Source organism: Ostrinia nubilalis, chromosome 1 (assembly GCF_963855985.1).
Source record: "Ostrinia nubilalis chromosome 1, ilOstNubi1.1, whole genome shotgun sequence".
Taxonomy (NCBI): domain Eukaryota; kingdom Metazoa; phylum Arthropoda; class Insecta; order Lepidoptera; family Crambidae; genus Ostrinia; species Ostrinia nubilalis.
Window position 1 is genome coordinate 1,652,035 of NC_087088.1, and position 23,304 is coordinate 1,675,338.

General features: G+C 37.3%; 2 protein-coding genes across 2 annotated transcripts in view; one reads left to right on the forward strand and one right to left on the reverse strand.

Annotated features, from left to right (window-relative positions):
• LOC135076957 (obscurin) overlaps nt 1–23,304 on the reverse strand; it is a 155,442-nt gene that overhangs the window by 127,355 nt on the left and 4,783 nt on the right. Inside the window, exons 2-4 of the mRNA XM_063971487.1 lie at nt 23,159–23,274; nt 15,929–16,075; nt 1,838–1,969 (exon numbers count right to left, since the gene is read on the reverse strand). Coding sequence (XP_063827557.1) covers nt 1,838–1,969; nt 15,929–16,075; nt 23,159–23,274 — 395 coding nt within the window. The remainder of the gene's footprint in view (nt 1–1,837; nt 1,970–15,928; nt 16,076–23,158; nt 23,275–23,304) is intronic.
• Nucleotides 1–23,304, forward strand: part of LOC135078003 (14 kDa phosphohistidine phosphatase-like) — a 516,815-nt gene that overhangs the window by 1,799 nt on the left and 491,712 nt on the right. The window lies entirely within an intron of this gene.

The window sequence follows — 23,304 nt, forward strand, 5'->3', positions numbered from 1 at the left end:
CTAGATTCGTTCTCTACTAGGTTCGTTCTCTACTAGGTTCGTTCTCTACTAGGTTCGTTCTCTACTAAAGCCTGGTCCGTGAGCACGTAGAATCCCGTCCAATACCCATCCCTATCGCTCGCGCGTAATTATGTTGCTGTCGCGACTGTGCGACGGGCGCCCGCAGTGAGTGTGCGAGCGCGACAGCAACATAATTACGCGCGAGCGATAGGGATGGGTAGCTTGGGGTCATTGGACGGGATTCTACGTGCTCACGGACCAGGCTTTAGATTCGTTATCTACTAGGTTCCTTATCTACTAGATTCGTTCTCTACTAGCCTTTTAGTGTGTGGCCTAATAAGGTCATTCTATATTATTAGGTACGATTCCTAGTAGGTGGTTAAACGGGACTATCCAGGTGTTTTTCTAACCAGAGCGTGGCGGTGGCTGAAATGGCGTTAAATGGTAAAAGATTAGGTCAACTTGTCTCTACTATACAAGAGAAGTGAAGGATATCTTTCGCCAATGAATTGTATGGAACGAACTTCAGCTGAACTGCTTCAAAAACTAACGCTTTTTTTCTCTGTTCGAAATCCTTCGGTCATAGGCTTCGTGATTATGACCGAGAAAGATGTGACAAACGCATTCAAAAGAACAAAAATAAATAATACGGCCACTAAAACATTATTACAGTAGCCCCAATATAAAAATAATGCTTTATTTATGTGCGCACCGTTTCTCTTCGTCAAAGACACCGCATTATTAAGTGCGGGCTTAACTTCGTGTTTTTATTTGGAGTAATTAGTTCATGGATTTACGACTGTACAGTGAGCGGCGGAAATGGCACAGCGAAATAAATTTTATTGCCATAGCAATAAGGATTAGTAACTTTATGTTTGTTCCTGGTCAGGGAAGTGATACAAATAACAATGGGGGGCTACAGCAGTGGGATTCGTTAAAACAAAACTAATGTAGGCATTTGTTTTTCTTTCAAAATCCATGTTTTGGTAATGTCATCATATTCTATGGCAGGATGCAGGATGGTCTAAAGCAACTTTTTCAATCATCGTGTTAAAGAACCACCACATGAGTATTTTCAATAACCTCTGTCCTACAGGACAAATATGCTGAGAATCTACGGAAACTATATCTATTAAATATATCCGAATCAATTCAAGCGGTTTTTTGACCATTGATCAAGAAGGGGGTGAGGAATGGTGCTTCTGTATTTCTTTCCATTGTGCAGCTGACGCGCGGCCCACAAGATGGATCGCACGATGTAAACGGCTGTTATTTAAAAATACACTTGTACGTTCGGCAATTATTCGCTAATGAACTAAAGTGGATGTGCCGCGTTACCGCGAGATGAAAGACGCGCTGCAGATGGGATTGGAGATAGGATTGTTTTAGTCAGATTTGATTTATTTGAGGATTTATTGTTTGACTATTTACAAACTTTTCTTTCGCCACATAAAAAGTCACTTTGGATTTTGTGTCAGCCAAGTCTGGTCTGCCACTAAGACTTCATAATGTATAGTAATCAGGATGCAGCGTGAGATTTCAGAGGTTCCTATGTTTCTTCGTGCACGTAACTTATGTGATGTACCTAATGACAAGTAGACCCACTTACCATTATATTCATCGCGGGCCCTATTATAGGTTAACTATCCAAAAAAAAACCTCTGATTTTGTTGGTTGGGTTTTATTTTTATAATGGCGGATTATTATTATTATTATCGAACTAATTTTATAACTTGCAAACACCGTCTCTCATCTCATCTGTTTCAATCATATGGGAATTGTATGACTTCTCCACTTGGTATATCCTCACAGTTAGTATACTGGTGTAGCTACTCACTGCCTCCTCGCAGCCAAGGCGGTCTTGTCCTGCTCGGGCGTGCTGGCCTCCTGCAGCACCCGCGCCGGCACCCAGCCCTGCCGCGTGCGCAGCTCGCCGTCCGCCACGTCTTCCACCACGCGCACCAGCCATCTGCAAGCGAAAACGGACGTTTGACTACTGCTGGTCATCTATAATAAATCCCATCAAAAACAATACTTGTCAAAAAAACCAAGTCTCGCAACTCAGTTGTTCTACGGTAAAAAGTTGTGAGATCCATGTAATACCAAGTCCAGGCCAGGAAATCTTTAATTAACGTTTTACATAAATTATTGACTTGGCCATCGCACTAAATAATTTAATTTACACGTGTTTTCATGCGATGGCCAAGTCAATATATTTATGTAAAACGTTAATTAAAGATTTCCTGGCCTGGACTTGGTATTACATGGATCTCACAACTTTTTACCGTAGAACAACTGAGTTGCGAGACTTGGTTTTTTTGACAAGTATTGTTTTTGATGGGATCTCATTTCTTTTTGTATTTTGTAGACAGCAGTTATGTATCTAGAAAACTGGACCGAAATTGAAAAATTTTACTCGACTTGGCGGTTGCACTACCGTGCCCCCAAATATCATTTCTTTTTGTATTTTGTAGACAGCAGTTATGTATCTAGAAAACTGGACCGAAATTGAAAAATTTTACTCGACTTGGCGGTTGCACTACCGTGCCCCCAAATATTTTAGTTTTTCCTTGATTCATACACCAAACACTACTTATATTCCAAATTTGAAGCTTCTAGGTCTGCTAGAAGTGCCTTAGAGTTTTGATGATCGGTGAGTCAGTGAGTCAGTCAGTGAGTGACAAAATTAAGTAACTTTGACCCGTTATAATTCTTAAACTACTGGTTCAAATTGAATGAAATTTAAAATATACCGTGTCTTTACAATGCCTGCATAGCTAATGAAAATTCAGCCTTCTAGTTTTATCCTAGTAAATTAACTTCCAAAATATATAACGTACTAGATGAAAAACAAAAATGTATAGGCATATTTCTTGACTTGCAGAAGGCTTTCGATACAGTCTCAATTCCAATACTGATTTCACGAATGGAGAATTTGGGCATCAGGGGAGTCACACTTGATTGGTTTTCTTGCTACCTAAGTGATCGAAATCAAATGGTTCGAGTCGAAGGGCAAATGAGCAATACCGCCTCATGTACCTATGGAGTTCCTCAGGGCAGTATCTTAGGTCCAACGCTATTCCTTGTGTACATTAATGAACTATGTAATATGCAATTACACAATGGTGAGTTATTGATGTTTGCAGATGATACAGCCCTCATATTTCATGGATCTTCATGGGAAAATGTCAAGCAATGCGCTGAAAGTGGCCTCTCAATGGTTACTACCTGGCTCGAAAATAGTTTACTCTCTTTGAACACAAGCAAAACCAAATATATCTGCTTTAGCATTACTAATTCTGGCCGGCCTGATGACACTTTCTCGATGACAATACACACCTACCCTTGTAATATAGAGACCAACACTCCTTTGCGATGTAATTGCCCCATTCTAATTCGTACCAATACCATCAAATATCTGGGCATCATGATCGATGAACACTTGAATTGGGAATCACATCTGTCACTTATTACCGGACGTATTAGAAAGTTAATGTTTGTTTTTAAAAACCTTAGAACTGTAGCTGATTTCCCTCTCCTGATTAAAATCTATAAAGCGCTAGGTGAATCTGTCTTGTGTTATTGTATCTGCATTTGGGGAGGATCTGCTCAAGTACACTTTCTCCAGCTTGAAAGAGCTCAAAGGGCAGTATTAAAAGTAGTGACCGACCGAATATTCGTTTTCGTTTTCGTTTTCGGCCATTTTCGGCCAAAAAATGGACATTCGGCCATATTTTCGTTTTCGGCCAAAAACCAGCCGTAGCTTCGGCCAAACCGAATATAAGAAATACGTGAATAAGATGGTGACGTTTATCGTTCCGATATCTTCGGGAGTGAATCTGAGCCCCGATTACGGTAACTTTTAACGTTTCCAATCCAGACACGCTTCTCGATTCTGCGATACGATTGGTCAAAACAGCTGACGTACGCTGTTGAACGGCCAATCGTATCGCAGAATCGAGAAGCGTGTCTGGATTGGAAACGTTAAAAGTTACCGTAATCGGGGCTCTGGTGCACTTATGATTCCAATCAGACTTGAACGGACGCGGTATTGTCACACTCTTTTGAAGTTGTGAAGTGAGGTTACGTTGTAAAGGGTGTCCAGCGAGAATTTTCCAAGTTCAAAATTGAATACAAATAAAACCAAAGAGTTTTCATTAAGTTTAATTGTTTCAAAATAGAGTCTAATGCGGATTTGAAATACGCCATGAGTCACTGGTCGGGAGCCTACAGAGCGTTCGCAGTATTTGAAATGTATTGTCGAATGATCGATGAATGTCTGATACCACAACTGCAACTGCATCCCGGTCAATTACGTAACTCTATTTCAGCAAGAAGGTGTCTCACCACACACGGAGAGTAACTCGATGGAGACACTGAGGACTATTTTTTTTTTAATAAATGATCAGCAAGTACAGGGACATACCCTAGCTGCCTCGGTCACCAGATCTCACACCATGCGACTTTTTCTTGTGGGGATATCTCAAGTCAAAAGTTTACAGCAAACAATCCTTAAATAATTCAGGTTCTGTAAGAAAATATCCGCCGTGAAGTTGCAGGAAAATTATTAGCGCGATTTGCTCTCGCATAGTTGCGAATGTAAGGGTCCGGCTGTGAGAGTGCCTATAGTAAAACGGGCATCATTTAAAAGACATTGCCTATAACAATTAAATCCGCATTGTTAAACTCCAGTTTGCATTAGTAACAAATAATAAAAAATCATTAATTTATTTGTATTCATTTTTGAAGTTGAAAAATTCCCACTGGACACCCTTTATTTCTTCTTCACTTCCCAATATTTCATTATACACCGGAAATAATATTCTAGTAAGAATTCATAATTATTTTTTTTGTGTTTTAATGCCGGTTTTCTTTAATCAATCCTTATCAAAATCAACTGTCAAACTTCATTATGTTTTTGGTCAAAACATTAACGGTTTTCAAAGTTTTTACATAATTTCAGATTGAAATTTGAGAGTTGAAGGTCATATTCGTTTTCGTTTTCGTTTTCGGCCGAAAATGAGACTGCAGCCGAAGCTTCGTTTTCGTTTCCGTTTTCGGCTGAAAATCCATATTCGGTCGGACACTAATTAAAAGTTTTTTTTTTTTTTTTTTTTGTTTAATGGCAACCAAACCTCTCTGGGAGGTTTATTTCTGCCAACGTCGAGTGAAAATTGACATAGTTATCAATAGAACGTGGGTGTTTCAGTTCTATTGATTTTTCATGGATTCCGTGGAGTTAAGTATGCCCGAAAGCAGGTTTCAAGACGCCACCGGGTCCAAAGCGGGTTGTTCATACGACAACCCACTCGACACTCGATGCGCGCTCAAATTCGAAGTATTTCAATGTTTTTTATAATTTATCACTTCACTGCACTTTAGAACACAAAATAACACCAAATTTGTACACTAAAGTCCATTAAATAATAAATTGAAACCATTAAAACAGATCGACCATGCTTCCCGTTCAACTACCCTCCACGGAATCTATTAAAAGTTCTCATGTCCCTGCCAATTCGACACCCCACAACGTTGCTCTATGAGAAAGTAAAACAACTAAATGTACGAAAACTTTTCATTTATCAAACCATACGTAGATTCCATAGTAATTCTGTTTTAATCACCCCTGATCCCGGCACTAGACTAAACCGCTGTAATGTACCATTCTTCAAAACCCAGTTTGCACAAAGATCCTACCAATTTCTAGCTCCCAGATTGTACAATATGTTACAAAATAAACTGAATCTCAGAACGTTTACAAGCAGACAAATTAAAGAGCCATTATTTAAACATCTATTAGCATTAAATGAAAATGATATTCGTCCCCTACGTACGCCCCTAAAATAAAATTAAATTACGCCCCTAAATAAAATAAAATTTAATTATTTAATCTTCTTGACTTTATCTATTCTTGGTTTCATGTAACTTACGTTACTCTATGAGAATACGAACAAAGTTAGAAACTTCTACACTCCCACACTATCACACACGTTACACCTTACACCTCACACCACCTACCACACAACTCTCACTCACCACACTCCACACTTTTAAATTATGTCCTTTCTAACATAATCAGTAAGAAAATAAACCTTATATTAATTCTTGTATTGCCATGTTAGTTTAGTTTAGAAGCATTCTTTCTATTGCGTTATTTTCGGTTTGAGAGGTGGAGACCTGGTGTCTTGTATTACAGGTTGTCTCAACCCATATCAAGCACCAGTCTTCACAATAAGTAATATTGTTTAAAAAATGCGTTTTATTGTTAGTATATGTAATTGGAAACTTACTTGTGAAGAAATTAATAAAGATTTATTTATTTATTTATTTATCCACAACGAAGTTACAGGCGGTCGAAAATGGCCTGAATTGCTTCGAGAAAAGGATGGTACGGCCGTGCCGCTTTTTTGCTCGACTTGGTTCTCTTGGTTGGTGGACAGATCTGTAGAGAGGTCAATTCGAGAGGATGATTAGTGATCGATACTGATGCCAAAAATGCAATCAGTAAAATTTTTGTCTGTCTGTAGTGTTCCTTATAGAAACAAAAACTACTCGACGGATTTTAACGAAACTTGGTACAATTATTCTTCATACTCCTCGGCAGGTTATAGTATACTTAGGAATTCCCACGGGAACGGGAATTAGCGGGAAAATCCTTTTGTATGAAAATCTAAACCGCTTATGTTAGACGCTTGAAATTTGGCATGCAGGTACTTAATAAACTTAAAGCTTAGTTACAACAGGATATTTCAAAATTCCCACGGGAACGGGAGTTAGCGGGTAAAAACATTTGTATGAAAAAATCTAAACTGCGTAAAATAGATGAAGGGGGTAAAACGGGATCCACGCGTACGAAGTCGCGGGCGGCCGCTAGTAGAGAATAAACTTTTATTGGTTAACCAGGCAAGGGAATCAACAAGAGTAGTAGGTACCCTCAAACTTCTTATCGGCCGACAGTTTGGTCAGCGTCTAGTTTGTATGAGGAATTGGCTGATACTGCGCGAAGTTTCATCATGTTCATACTGTTTAACAGCCTGACCCCAAACTATCGGTCGACAAAAAGTTTGTAGTCTGTGGAATCTGGAGAGTACAATTGTTTCAGTCATAGGACGTTCACTGCTGAACATAGACAATTATTTCCAGGTTTACGGTTGGAAGCAGCCGGAATCCAGTGACTTCCAGTACCTTTATAAGGACATCTAGAGTCTAATCTTGGTTTGCGCTTGATAATTGTGGTAAATATAACTATTACAATCAAAGTTCCATGACCTTCGAGTTCACGTGGAGACAATGACCGGTTTGCGAATTTTCCGTAAACTGTCAATTTAAAACAGCAGCTACGTCGGAAGCTGTCATTTAGGTATCAGTATGCTTTGCCAAGGTTTATATAATCTAAACGCCCATACACTAAAATAACAAGGTGTGAAGTTTAACAATTTTAAGGTCGAGTCTACATTTATTTCATTTCAGACGGAGTATAGGTGTATAGGTTATGTATTGTGTAAATGTTAAAGCACATTCTGTGGTAGAGGAAAACATGGTCCAACGCGGAAGTCTTATGTCTTGAACAGTGTACTAGTTGGGTGGAATCTCTGATGTCGCCTTTATATCGTGAGTAGTCAGCTGCGTGAAATAGTTTGATTTCGAAGAGGAAGAGGAATCTACAGAGAGGTTATCTTCTTCCAATAAGCTCCACCCAGTGTAGACCTAGCCCTACCCCTTGCCGTAACAACACTAGCAACGAAGATGATGCAGCCCGGCCGTCGACCCAGGGTCAACAGCCTAGATTCATAGACTAGCCTGTCTAGTGTTTGTCAGTCTTTATAGTCCAATCAAAGTCGTCGTGAATTGGTGCATATCTTGTTTGTTTTAAAAACAAGCATTTTAGAAAATAGGCACTTCTGATGATAAAACTGACAGACAGTTTACAGATGCCCATAACTTTTTGGATTTATAAAGATAATAAGAGGCGACTGCTTTAGTTCATTTTTTTTTAAACTTAATGACCAACGATTTGCCAAAATGATTTGAAAATAAAGTTATGAAGAGCGAAATACATTCAAATACATTTTCATTTTACTAATGCAAATACATCGTATTTTACAAATATCTCAAAGAAAACGAATCAAATAATAATTAATGGAGTTTTGCTTCTAGTCGAAAAAATACAAATGAGTTTATTTTGTTTTCCCAGACAGTAGAATCTTAAACATCTCATAAATAAAAACTCATGGTAATTGGCACTTCGCGCACTCCTCATGAGCGTGATTCAGCCCCAGTTCAGCAGGTCTTTAGCACCATCCATTCTGCACACTATTATTTAACATGACACACTTTATCCGCATTAAATTCATATCAGATATTAATGGCGACACACATAAATAAACATGTCATTTAAAATAATTCCATTCCTTTTATTCGGTCATAATTTCAGGAGAGTCGAATAAATCTCAGGAGTTTTCATATTTTTTAAGGTCAAGCCGCTTCTCCGCAAAATATCTACTTGACACAGAGTAACAAATTGTGGTAACGGACGGCTTTTGGGAGCTTCTTGGAAGCGATAATAATTTATCCTGAAGACGTTCTAATACAGGTTAATTGGTTGGGATCCATGTTGCCAAAGACAATCATATTAATCAAACGATACGAAAGATTCGTCGCTTAGTTGAGAATTTACTGGACATTCATAGAAACACTCATGAATTGCTAGATGTGTTTTTCAAACTTATCCCCAAATAACATTAGTAAACCATATTAAAAGTAGTAAACTACTACTTTCTAATGGAACATGACGAACGCTAGTCCCTGTCAATGAATTTGGCGCTAGAAATAATGGGCTTATCAAAACAAGCTCTCAAGTGTTGTGAAAAAGTCGTTTATCGACTTTTTGACTAAGGGAACTTTTTTTTTTTTTTTTTTTTTTTTTTTTTATGTGATAGGCGGCAAACGAGCAGACGGATCACCTGATGGTAAGCAATTGCCGTCGCCCATGTACACCCGCAACATCAACTTAATTCCAAGCAGCTAAAGGTGACTGAAAAAGGTTACCTATTTCAAATAAGAAAAATACAAATGAGGCTTAACCATGTGAAATATAATATTACCGTATAATAACCAGGTTTTTTGGTTGGGTGCAGGCGGTGGAGATCTCTACAGATCTACTACTATAGGATAATACCTACAAGAAGATTATTGATAAAGACAGTATCGGTATCGACATCAAAATTGGATCGATAAGATTTTTCCTGCCGCACTAGTCTTTATTTGAAACAGATATGAACCAAGATTGAGTCCGGAAGACGGATTAGTGCGATGGAAGTAAATTAGGTTCGAAAACAAACGTAGTTATTGCAGGACACGAGATGTTTGATTCGTGGCCCACATACGAGACGGGAATGGCGCACGCATCAAAAGCATGTGAACAGCAAGTAGGTTTGACCTTTTTGTACACAAGCATGTATTTTTGAACCACGAAAATTCTAATTTGTGAACGAAATCATACTAATCTTAAACAAGATTCTATTCATCATCATCATCATAATTTCAGCCACAGGACGTCCACTGCTGAACATAGGCCTCCCCCAATGACTTCCACATCGCACGGTTGTATTGAATTTCAAACGGTTGTATTGAAAGATTCTATTGAATCTTTCAAACTCTATTAAGTTTATATCGCATATAATCGAGAATAAGTTTGATGAATTTCTTTATTTGATGGCCGGTCAGCATTAGTAATAATACAAATCCGATCTCTACTTTTGAAAAAACCGTACCTACTTCAGTAATCCTCCAGATTTTCATGATAGAATATCTGAAATATTGTTGGGAAATGTAGACTGCGGATGTGCCTAGTTCTAGACCGAACCGTTTTAATTAAGCTCTCATTCAAAGTGGCGTGTCAAATCTGATATGATACTTAGAACAGTAAATTGGCGCGTATCAGGAAGCGCCGTAGCGTCTCACCTACTTACCTCTTGGCACCCGCCGCACCTCGGCTGGTTACACACCGCTAGTGTTAAGCAGCCCTACATTACTTATGCCCGTTTTCACCATCAACCCCTAATTTTTAAGTGACCTCTATGGAAACCAAATTCCTGTTAGGTATGTGTTATCATAGGAGTCACTTATAAATTAGGAATTGATGGTGAAAACGGGCATTAGTCGAATAAATACATATTAAACAGTTTACTAATCATCAAAAAATATTTATCAGATGCTTATGTTTCTTTATCATTAAAGAAACATAAGCATCTGACTTGACTTTTTAGCGTCAACGTAAGTAAGCATAAGTAGCCTTTTTAGTTAGGCGGCCTACTGGCAACCCGTGCTACTGTAGGCATTTCATGAATTTTCAGCAGCAAAAAAGATGTAAATAGTGTACCCTCAGCCTTACTGCGGGTTACCTCCTCATATAATTTTACTGTATGCGTTTTAGCCCGCTATAAATCGCACTGACTGTCAGCTTGTCAGAGGATATTAACTGTCCCCTACATTTTGTAATTTTACCCACCTACTTCCCTAATAAGATAAAGATACTGATATTTTGGCACCTTTTTTGTTCCTCCAAAGTAATAATGACTTGTTAACACAAAACACTATACTCGTATGCTTAATAAATTGTAATAAAATGACTCAATGATTCAATTAGTCACATGTTTTGCTTTGATTTTGTTCAAATAATGAACTAAATTATGACTCTATCAAAACAACACAGATCTATTTCACAGCTTTGAAAACTTTCAAGTCGTTTCAACAAAGCTTTGATCTCCAAAGCTTGCCGTTATCATATTTTGAGATGACCCACAATCCCGGATCCACTTAAAGTTCATGGCACAGGGTTAAATTAAGCTCGCCCATCCACATGATACAGCTTCGAAAGCTCGTAAACTTACGCGACACTGAAATATACGCGAGAAAAACTCAATGATCCAAGGATTAAATTTTATTATGGAGTTACAACACCGGGATTAGGAACGAAAAAGAAGGTTAGAGTAATAAAGATTAGATCCATGACGGCTATTCATAGATAATGTTTATGAGTTGAGAAATCAGATCAACCAGTATTTAGGTTCATTAACGTTGAGTTATATTTAGTTTTATTGCCAAAAGTTGCGATAGCTGCCGCTGAGTGCGAAGACTCTTAAAAGCTCCAACACCATCGTTGACTCTACAATTTATGAACATTAAAAATCTTTAGGAAAAAATATGGCAAATGTAAGGTTGGGGTCCCTATTCAGTTTCAATGCAATTCCTTCTGACTGTTCATCACCTTCAGTAGCAATTTGGGCATTTTTACACTGCGCTTCTAGTCCCAAACTAAGCAAAGCTTGTACTATGGGTACAGACAACGGATATCTATCATTTCAGCCACAGGACGTGTCGTCCACTGCTGAACATAGGACAACGGATATAAACATACTTAAATACTTTTTTTTTTGTAAATACATACTTATTATACATAGAAAACACCCAGTCCAGTACAAACAAATATGTTCATGCACACAAATATTTGTACTGTGCGGGAATCGATCGCGCTACCTCCGGAATAGTAGTCCGTTTCGAACCACTACACCAAACGGCCGGCAATAGGTTTCCAACGAATGCAAAAAGAACACAAGTAGGCTGACTCGTCGGAGAGATTATAAAATGTTTCTCCCAGGTGTGGTGTTAGGTAATGAAATAATAACTATAGGTGGAGGAGAATTGATCACGCAGAGCCAGGATGACAATCTTCTGGAAAAAGAGGCCAACCAAAGAGTGAGAGAGATGGAGATATGAATACTTCTTTGCGTTTTATTTCGAACTCATTCGCGTACGGAAGCACTAAAGAAATCAATGGGGCATAAAATTGTCTGCTCATTGGTATCGCTTTCTTTGCGTGGGCAGTCTTTTTAATACATTTTTATAAGAAAATTGATGCTCAAGCCAGGCCAAGATCATTAATTAACATGCAGCTTAGTCTTTCGCGTAAAAGATTGATTCTTTTGCCTAAGTGAAGCAAATCGAACGCACAGCGTTGAATAGAACTCTGTGATTGGTTCGTGTGTCACCCTGTGCATCCACGCGCACTGTGAGACCTCATAGTAATGTTTGTGCATATGGGCGTCAACAAATAAAAATAAAACCCGGCGTTTCGGCATTATCTATGAAAGCATCTACGATTGCAGGTGCATATCTCGCGGGGAAATCGATTCGGGGAAAATAAATCGTACAGCCTAAGTGATGTCAATGTCAAGGGCACTTAGGTCAATTATCGTTTAACACGCGTCCTCAGGACGTAAAACGAATGCACTTAAGTACTAAAATGTGTTGTTGATTTTACGAGTATGCTTGATGGCCGATAAAGCTGGCAAGCGTAGGGCATAGGTGAGAAAGCTTCCAGACACGTATGTGGTGGAAAATAACGATGGCTTGCTGACGTAAATATGAGTCATTTAGCATTGGCTTGATATGTATTCAAATGGCGAATTGAAACAATGTTTATTAAGGCACAACACGTATCCAAGTTAGAATAGAGGCGGTTCATTAACTCAATAGCAACTATGTCCACGAATTCACCCCTATGATAATAATTATTATGTGTAGAGCAGATAGCAATTTAGGATCTAGGATAGGAGCATACATAAATGAACTTATACTCGCTGTCACAAGAATATAAAGCAGGTGTCCAAAAGACTGAAAATGTCATTACTGTTTAAATAGGCACAGAATGCCGTTGATACCACAATAATTCATTCCTGAGAAATGGTTAACTGAACTACGTAGTCATCAATCAGTTTCATATACTCTACATATCAAAGAGCGACCACACGTAGCCTACAGCTCCTGAATTACATAAATTATGTGCTTCAACTCCGAAGAGTGTAACAATAAAACTAACGGACTTGTTATGCGCGCGCTCTTTTGAGCGCTCGTAAAGCGTTATGAGCTATTTAACGATCACTCCTGCTCATTAAAATAGCTCGTTTCACGGGTAGAAAGCGATCGGGAACCGCAGCCAACAGGTCAACTTCATAACTGCAGAAGGTAGACTCTACTCCTAAAAGCTCTTAGAATTAATAGCCCGATGGTTTTGGACGTTAATTATTGCTAAATCGATATGATTTCTTGGTTTTATTTTTTCATTTTGCAAGAACAATAGTATGAGTAATATTTGTAATATTGTAGATATGAATGTGTCAAACAAAAGTTCATTGACATATGAGGATAGTTGCAAACATACCTCAAGGCAAAAATAGAGCAGCAAAACTTTCATTCAAATCTAATAGAGTTAACCAAACACAAGATGAATGATGCTGATGTGAAACGTCATAATTCAACCCAAAAAACGGTATCGCCAACAAAAATTAGGCTGGCCAGTCCCAAATTAGCGGTGTGCCCAAAACTGGGGCAGGTGGGAAGGAGCAGTCAGTCTAGTGAAACTGAATATCCCCATTTGTTCAGAGTGGGAGGCAAGTCATGTTAATAACGCTAATAATGTGAGTAGATTATTTTCAGAACTGCGGCCAAGCCAATTTTCGGGACCGGTATTTTTTGAACTCCCGCACCCCCTGGTGTTTGATTTTGACAATACAAATAGAGTGGATGGGGAATTAAATGAGGGGTCTGCGTTAGCTGGCAATGCTGCGCGTTAGAGTAATGTGTAGTTAGCTTTGTTTCTTAGAAGTAGGGACGTTGACCCAATCAATCTTCCCGCGAAGAGACAATTTGCAACTCTTGCACAATGTTACCTCAGCATCAGATATTGATTTATTAATTTTGGTATATCACAAAATATGAAGACTAGTTAGTGGAGAGTTGAGGATTCGAATTCCTGATATTGCCACTGTCTAGATATCTTGCGATTTAACCAAGTAAAGTCAATTGAGGACTATGAAGAGTATGATTTCATCATTATGACTAGGCAAATAAAAACATCAAATTAATCGATTTTTGTGAGATCATTTTAAAACTAGATTTTAAGAACAAATTAATATAAGAAGAAAACACCGAATCACACGGACGATAATATTTCCAAATGGCGCGTTGGCGGCAGTGATAAGTGTAGGAGATCTAGGAAGCCATCCGTTACATGGATGTAGGAGATGAATAAGTACAACACATTATGTCGTTGGAAATATGTCAATTTCAGACTGTTTTGAGACTGTGATACATTCGCGGACTTTGTTAATATTTTCGCCCGTGATTCCTCAATTTTTATTCGGTTAACTAAAATAATGTATCCCACAGGAAATGTGGACAGAGTTCAAAATTGAACAGGTTACCAAAACATCGTTGCAGGAGATACTCGTAACGTTATTTAAAAAAGCAGCAAATCGAACGCACAGGGTTGACTAGAGCCTGTGATATTCACATTCCTCATAGGTGTATGCAATCTGTTTGTGAAATGTGTGTGTGAATCTGGGCGTAAAAGGTCAACCTATGTATTCTTCTTTAATATTCTGAAAATAATTTTATAGGTCTTATTAGCATTGTTAAAAAAAGCGTTTTAATTATCTAAGAAAATATTTCGAGATGAAAGTCTCTTTGTAAGTATTATAAAGCGATTCTTAGAAAAGATTGTCTTTGAAATGAGCTAAAAGGATTTTAGTGTATGTATTAGCGAAAATAACAATAAAACAAATGAGATTACCGCGAAATGTAATCATTCAAGCACAAAAACCTTGTAATAGCTTTTTCACAATTAAAGCATATTTTGAGATTTATTTTGTGACACGTTTTGCGAATTTCGTAATAGTTTTTAGGTCACCTAGTGGAACACATCAATCTATACTAATATTGTGGATCTGAATGTTACTCAGTATATACCTACTGTATTATAATATCTTTCTGTTTGTTCTGTTTTAAGCTATACCGCTGATCACGTCGTAGATACATCTTTAGAAGGGTGAAAAGGGAAATAAAGTTTGCGAGTAGAACCTATTGCTTCTCCACCGCTCTACCGATTTGCTCCTCCGATACCAAACTAAACATTAAAATATCTTCAAAGCTAAGGCTCTAGTCGCTATAGATAAGGTTTAAAGAGCTGCAGTTAGTCTCAAATTAGTCAGAGCGTAAATAGGTAGTTTTAGAATTAAAAGTGAATTAGTCCAGTAGGACTAAATAGTTTTTCAAATAGAATTAAGTATGTGCTCGAAGTAAATAATAATACGCAGACGAAGCCGCGGGTAGTCACATAAGAAAAGCGTTATGTAACTGTTACTGAACTAAATAGAGTCATCTAACAAATGGCTCTAGCGTTCGCTCCAAAACGCGGTCATTCCACATGTAATTTATTTTGATTTATTTTGTTCAGTGTAAAATTTCGTTTAATTCCATCGGAATTGGGGAATGGGACCACGGTCGGATTCCAGTTGTAATGTTTCGGAATGGTGAAGGTCGTTCGGAAGCTTAAGTGGCTATGAAAAATGCAGTTAGGTTAGATAAACAGGGCAAACCGTTATTAGAACCAATGCTGCACATTATACCTACTCGTACCAAGAAGTCTGTGTTTACCATAGAAGAGGGGAAAAACTAGTAGACTATAACTTCTTGGCTGCATTCCTATAGCATTTTCAATTTACAGCTTATGTAGAAAATTAGTAAAAGCTGGTAAGCGCATATCGCGTAATTTAAGCACAACCGTCACCACCCTTTAACCTAAGTTTACACAATAACTGGCAACTTCACTGGTTCATAGTGAATGTACCATCAGTCACCACCCTTTAACATTGGCAGCGCCAGAACAGTTTGCCTGCCCTGAGTTGTCTTTGTCGCGTAGAGCTGGTCATTTTTGCTGCGACTCGCTACTACTGGTAGGATACGTATAGAGCAGATACTTACTTCAAAAGCTGCTGTTTATTTCATTTTGATCCCTAATTTAAAGATGCTTACGACACGTGAACATGAATTCGTTAGTGCGAAAAGGAAGCGTTATCTGAGTACAGACCTGTCGGCTGCCGCCTTGACTCCGTTGGCCCTGGTCTTGGGGTGGTTCTTCTTGGGGCGCACTGCTATCTTGTGCTTGGCGGCCGACGTGTCCAGGAGTTGAGCGTCTCCTAGGTCCAGGGCCGGGTCCAGGTCCAGCCGGGGCCTCCTGGGGGAGGGGACCGGTTAGTATGTTGTGGGTGCTAGACTGGTAGTACGTGCTTCGTGAAAGATTTTGTGGGGATGTTTTTATAACTGAGACTATGAAGATAGGGGAGTATATTAAGTATGAAACTGTTTCAGTGCCAATAGATTAATTTTAAACTTCAATATTATGGTAAATTATTATGAAATGTATTTATAAATGAAGTCACTAATGTAGTAGGTTTTCAAAATGTTTAAATGAATAGGTACGTAAAAATTAATATCTTAACACAATAAGTTACCTACAAGTAAAAAAATCAATCACCAACATAACCTATGCTGGTTTCAGAAGAGAACAGAAAGGACAGAAAATTCAGACACTAAATATGAAAAGCTTTCCAATGTGTATGTAAGGACTCTACATTTTTATTTAAGTAGAATCATCTGATCAGAAATCTTAGAATACATCTCAAAGGTGCAAGTTTTCATAATTCTGAATGCTGAGTTTCAGCTTTTTAAAACAGAAAGTATCCTACTCCTTTAACTTCTCTCTTACACTTGAGCTTGACCATAGTTACAGGTGGATCATATTATGAAGAAAGTAATGATCGATAAAACGATCTTGCTGAAAGCCCTGCACCAATTAGGGCGGATAAATTAAGAGTTATACAAAAGATCGTGTTCGTTCCATTTGCGAGAGCTCCATCAATCAGCGTGCAGGTGTCTCGGGTGTCCATTGAACTGTCCAATGTCAGGGTCCGCGCGGCTCGGGTTACCTCATGTGATCTGTTTTGACAGGTTTATTCCTAGATGGAGTGGGAGTTTAAAGAGCATCGATGATCATTATTGTATTTTAAAGAGCATTTTGATTCAAGATCTAGGTTTGTTTTAGAATAAGAATACGACGAGTATGACTCTCATTCGGCTTGGATCTATTGAAAACATTGACTAAAAACTACAGTCGTCACCTTTGGGTCAGACTTTCGATTAAGACAAGGCTTGAAACCTATATTTTAGTGATTATAAGACAAAATTATATGGAAATAACTAAGGCTGAGTTGCACCACCTAACTTTGACCGTAGCTTTGACGATAACCGGTGTTTTTTGTATGGAGTTTGACAGATTTTTGACATTTGTCAAAGTTAAAGTAAGATGGTACAACCCAGAATCTTGTCCTTTTAACTGATGGCTTCATCTTTTTCACGACAAAAGTAGCCGAATTGTCCTATTGGAAAGGTTTCCTGAAGCGCACTTCTCATTTTTTGTTGCAATTTCACCTTTACAAACTTATTTATAAGTGTTACCCATATTTCATCTTAATATACCTATAATCATTTATTTCAGCACACACATCCTGCTTTAAAACAAATAGCGGTATAAAATTAAATAACCGATTACCCCGTTTGAAGTGGCCCGCCATACGGCTGGTGCTCAGCCAAATGTGCTTAGCTGCGCTTGCGCTTATATTCACGCTTTGTTTGCTGTCACGACGAGAACGCCTTTACCATAAAAATTATACGAATGGTGAGAAGAGAGATGAGAAGAGAATATTATTATGTTCATGCCAAGTCAATCACATCACAATATGTTTTATTAACAACCAGCTTTTTCCTTGGGCTTTCGGTCCGTCACAGTGTGAGGCGAGTGAGTCACCGGTGCGGTGATTGATTACCAGTCATTTTGTTTGCTAGATAAGTATACACTATCGAAGCTTATAATAGTCAGTGATGATGGGTCTATAAAAATAAAACTTAACTTATTTATTTACCAATTTGCAACAATTTTTATTTTTTATTTTTATTTTTTTCCAAGCCTTTCTTAGCCAGTGATGAGGAAACATGCCTTTAAAATTAAAACTACTACATAAAGGTTTTAGTCCTCTTTTTTAGAACAATAAACGAAAATTACCCCGCTCAAAATAAATCATTATTATCCTTATTGGTCAACAAAGTCCGGCGCAACAAAGGTGTCACTCGCTGCGCGCGCGCTATTTCAGGCCGCCCCAGAAACGGCGTGACGTCAATGCGGCACAGATTCGCTCTCCAGCGCTCCAGCGTCTAGCCCAGTTAGCCACGGATCAGATTTAACCCTCACTTGGCTGTGCAGGCACTGGGCCCTTATGACCCTCACCATATCTTCGAAAAATTTACTCTGATGAGAAGATATGGTTTTCCTCCACCATTTGTCGTTTTACCTATTCATGGGCATATTATTTAGAAGACAACTTGTTTTTTTTTAAATAATAGTAATATAAGTATACTTTTTGATTAGCTTCAGGCATGTCTTTACTTACAATAATTTAGAGTAATCGTATCCTAGATTCATTCGTTACAATTGGACTTAGATTTTGGGTTATCTCAAAGGATTGGAAGATTAAACTCTATATATTTTTTAGTCTGTATTAGGTATGGGATAAAAGTGAAACTCTCGATTAGTCAGAAGCCTTTCAAATGCCTTAATGAATTTACATCATAGTACTAGTTTTTCAGTTGGTACTAAGTACGATTATATTGGCTATAGTATCTTTTTACCACTTTTTTCCATCTTTCAGGTCGATAAGACCCCGGCCAGAAATAACCTCTTCATGTCAACAGCGTTTCATAATGCGGTTAAACCTGTTACTCAATTAGTTGTGTAAACAAACTGTATGTAAACAGGTTCTATTGAATTTGTTCCAAGACAATGAATTATTTGAGTCAACAATCTCTTGTCTGGTGCCAGCTTTTCTTGTGAAACATGCTGATCCTATCTAATTACTTAGTTGGAAGAGAATATCAGAAATAAGGTTATTATCATTCCAAAGTAACTGAAAATAATGTAACAACAACCTAATGATGTAAGTATTTAATGTCACCTCAAAGTAAAAAAAAGAAAGAAAGAGTCATCGAATTTGCTATCATTAACAAACCCGGTTGCAAATCGAGTCCAACTACTATGTTTCCAAGTTAAAATCTGTTTACACCACAATATAGCTGCTATACGTGTACTAAACGTACTAAATCTGAAAAACGTTAACCCTTTTTAGCAGACGAGGGTGGTGATGATTCCTTTTATATCTCCGACAGACTTGAGCGTAATGTTTATGAAGTGTAGGTATTTAGTGTCCGTAATATTTTTAAGTGTCTACAATTACGATTTTTAAATTTGGCTAAATGTATCATAGTAACTTGTTCGTTGTTGGCCTTTTCTTTGTCCTTTTTTATTCCATCAACATCCACCATTCTGATAAGTCTTACTTACCATATCTGTAGACGCTACTTATTTGTATCGGAGTAAACCTATTGTTACTCTCTAATATTTCATCCAATTCTTAGTTAATAGGTAATGCATTTCGTTGCGGGTCCAATGACAGTTTAACTTTCCCCCGGGACAAACTTGACCTTCACTTGTTGGATTTTTATTGGCGGTCAAACTGTTGATCCTAGCTAAACAAAAGTTGCATCAGTGGGAATGAGAGGTGGGAATAGTCCCGTTTAGTGTAATGCAGTCGCTGAACCAAAAAGAATATCATCGCGACATTACGATATGTATTAGGATTTTTATGATAAATCGATTACTAGTTTGGTATATTTTATAATTGTGTATTATGTACTTCTGTTGCTGATGGACGTTTTGGGTAAAACTGTAAGTCCACAGTAAATTAAATAAATAAGTATACCCTCATTGGTAATTCGCATTTTTTATCGAATACATTATACTGTATTTTACAGGCCCACGACACATAACTGTTTCTCATCAGATTTATACAAAGACTTTAAGCAAATTGCTGCATACTATGGCGTCTTAATTCTTACTGGACAGTTAACAATTACTGTATCGTATTCGTGACTGCAAAGTGCAATTCGGCGTCACTCGCGCGAATATATTATGTCGTGGACAAAGAGCCAGTAATCAAGGAACGTGTGATGGAATTATAACGCGAAGTTACCTGGATGATTTGCTTGGCGTGACGCCAGATTCAAATTGGCAGTATAAGTGGTAGAACTAGTGGGTGCACTTGGATATGTCTGCATATACATACATTTTTGCCACGGCATTTATCACAGAGTATCATAACATAACTAGGTAGTTTTATTTTAGGTAGGTTAGGTAGGTTTAGGAATTGCTAGGTTAACCCTATTTAGTTTCTTCTTGTAATTTGTAAATTAATCTAAAACTGTAGTTTTAGATTATTTTTTGACATACGGAAAATATTTAGTTGTAATGCAATAGGGATGTTCTATCAACGAAATTTAAATAAAAAGTTAATTTTACGAGTCAATGGTTTCATAAAACTTAGCAAATTTTGCATTTACTGAAAAAAAGAAAACCAAAGAAGTTTGTGTCACCATTTAGTACGGACATACAAACTTTTTGTATGTAAATGGAAATATGAAGTAGTCGGTTTCCACAGCGATATTAATACATGATCCCACGCGAAAGGACAGTCTACTGACTCACCGGCTTACGTCACGGGAAATACTTCAAACGGGGAATAGGTGGGAAATTATATTCATATGACTAATATTTGTAGGAGATTATGGTAATATGAATTATTAGGGATAATAAACTGATAGGTGATGACTCTACACAACCGTAACATTAAGTTAATGAACTTTACACTAACTGGTCACTATTGTGGAACTGAACATATCATAATACTTATTAAAATCATTGTAATTTCATTCTTTTTAATTCAAAGCAGTAGAAAAGCTCGACGAATACTACCATGTCTGAATTTATTTATTGTACCTACATAAAGAATTAAAAATCTTAAGATGATGTAAATAAAAACAAAAGACAAGTAACTTTTTATAGCTTTATTCTTAAAATTAAAATCTGTCTACATTTTCGTATTACTAACCTTTCCTGCATAAACATTATCAAGTTTATTTGGACCTATACCTATTGAAAGCATGTTTTTGTTTGTTTAATATTGTTCGAATGTTAAGTTTTCCAAAAATATTTCAGATTTAACATAAAACTAGAGTTAGCAATCTGGTTTATAGGGATAATAATAAAGGCAACAGTATCGTATTGCACACCTACAGTGGAGTTACACGAATCTTATAAGCCTGCTATAGTAATATACAGTGTGAGTCACGTTAAAGTGTACATATGAAAATAGATAAAACTAGACCTGTTTTTATCGACAAAAAAGAGGTCAAAAATTTTTTGAGATTTTTTTTTTATTTTTTATAGAATTTTTTTTCTTCCAATTACTTATTGTAAAGAAAACGTAATAACTTTTAAACTAAGCGGTATATCCTAATAAAATAAAAACAGTAATAATGCTAAATAACAGGCGATACTAAAAAAATACATAAAATACACAAAAAAGGCCAAAAAATAATAAAAAATTATACTTTTTGAAAAAAATCTGCTTAAAAATTCGTGTTTTTTTGGTTATTTGATAAATTTCTCCAAAAAATGCCCCTATAACCGGTGGTTTTTATTACTTTGTATTGTTCTCTATCGTATTATCTTTGTAAAACCAAAAATCGCATGTCTCTATCCCTATCACAACATTTGCTATGATCGTTTGAACAAAGGCCTGCCACAACATTATTCTCCGCTACAGGTAGAGACAATTTAATTTTAACTAAAATGCTTATTTTACTTCGAAATCTTTTGTTTTTATTTGAAATCTAACTTGTCTTTATCAAAATTACAAATCTAGAGCCATTTTCAGTTTTGTTGTTAACGAAGCGTTGAATGGCGCGCTCGGAGAGGCTTAGTTCAAACGATCATTGCAAACGTTGTGATAGGGATAGAGACATGCAATTTTTGGTTTTACGAAGGTAATACGATAGAGAATAATACAAAGTAATAAAAACCACCAGTTATAGGGGCATTTTTGGAGACATTTATCAAATAACCAAAAAAACACGAATTTTTAAGCAGAATTTTTTCAAAAATTGTCATTTTTTATTATTTGTTGGCCTTTTTTGTGTATTTTATGTATTTTTTTAGTATTGCCTGTTATTTAGCATTATTACTGTTTTTATTTTATCAGGATATACCTCTTAGTTTAAAAGTTATTACGTTTTCTTTACAATAAGTAATTGGAAGAAAAAAAATTCTATAAAAAATTAAAAAAAAAAACTCAAAAAGTTTTTGACCTCTTTTTTGTCGATAAAAATAGGTCTAGTTTCATCTATTTTCATATGTACACTTTAACGTGACTCACACTGTATTTTGATAAACATAAATCGCAGATAGGTATATCTTAAAAATACACATAAAATGATTTACATACAACACTAAATGGTAAGCCAACACATGGCGCGATTGAATACAGATTATCACAATATGTAGTTAAATGTCGATCACAACACGGAGAACAATGATATTGGTAACATACAACAAATATTCAAGACACCTCTTGTTTGAAGCGGGATATTTACAATGCGGTGTATGATCTGCTCCTCCTCCTTGTCAGGCTCAGTAATAGTACATTCTGTACGTGGGGACGCTAAACACATAGTCTAGAGACGGTCCTCTGGACTGGAAGAAATGGTTCTCGTAACAATATACCCGACCTCTGTACCTGTACCAACAAGTGTAAACCATTACGTCACTGTGTGTGTAGTGCAGTGGTGATAACGCACACGTGAGTGATGACGAGCTCGTTAGTTAGGTGATGGAAGGTGCAGCAAACGAATGAGTTTATTGACAAAACCATTGCAGATAGACAAAATGTGGACGCGTGTTGCGCAAGGCCGGTGCATCGACCCGAGCTAAATTTACCCGGTATCGAAGTCCCATGCGGAATGTGCGCATCGCAGCCGAAAACTTACTAAAGCGCATTCTTGACATTTCCCTTGCGTAACCTACTTCCAAAATGAATTAATCTGATTCTTTTAGAATTGCAATTTATTATGTTGTCGTTAAAATATTTTCGTGGCGTTTTGTTAGGTGTTATTTCGGTGCGGTGGTGTGTATTTAACTATTAGTGCGATGTGTAGTCTGTTTAATATTTCGTACGAAAGCCAACCGGGTTTAGAGGCGAAGTAATGACTCCAGTTTCACAAGACGCGCATGTCTAGTTATTTATAAATTATGAAGTACATCAATGGGGGCACAGTTGTGCAAAGCTCATGCTGACGATAAGAAAAGTGTACTTACTTGGATCCGAGTGCGGTTTTCGTGTCGAGAACTTCTACGATATCGCCGGCCCTGAGCGACACCTCGTCATCCGCCGCGGCGGTGTAGTCAGTCGTCGCAACGACTACGTCTTCTACCTGTAACAATAGAAACCAAAATTAAATAAC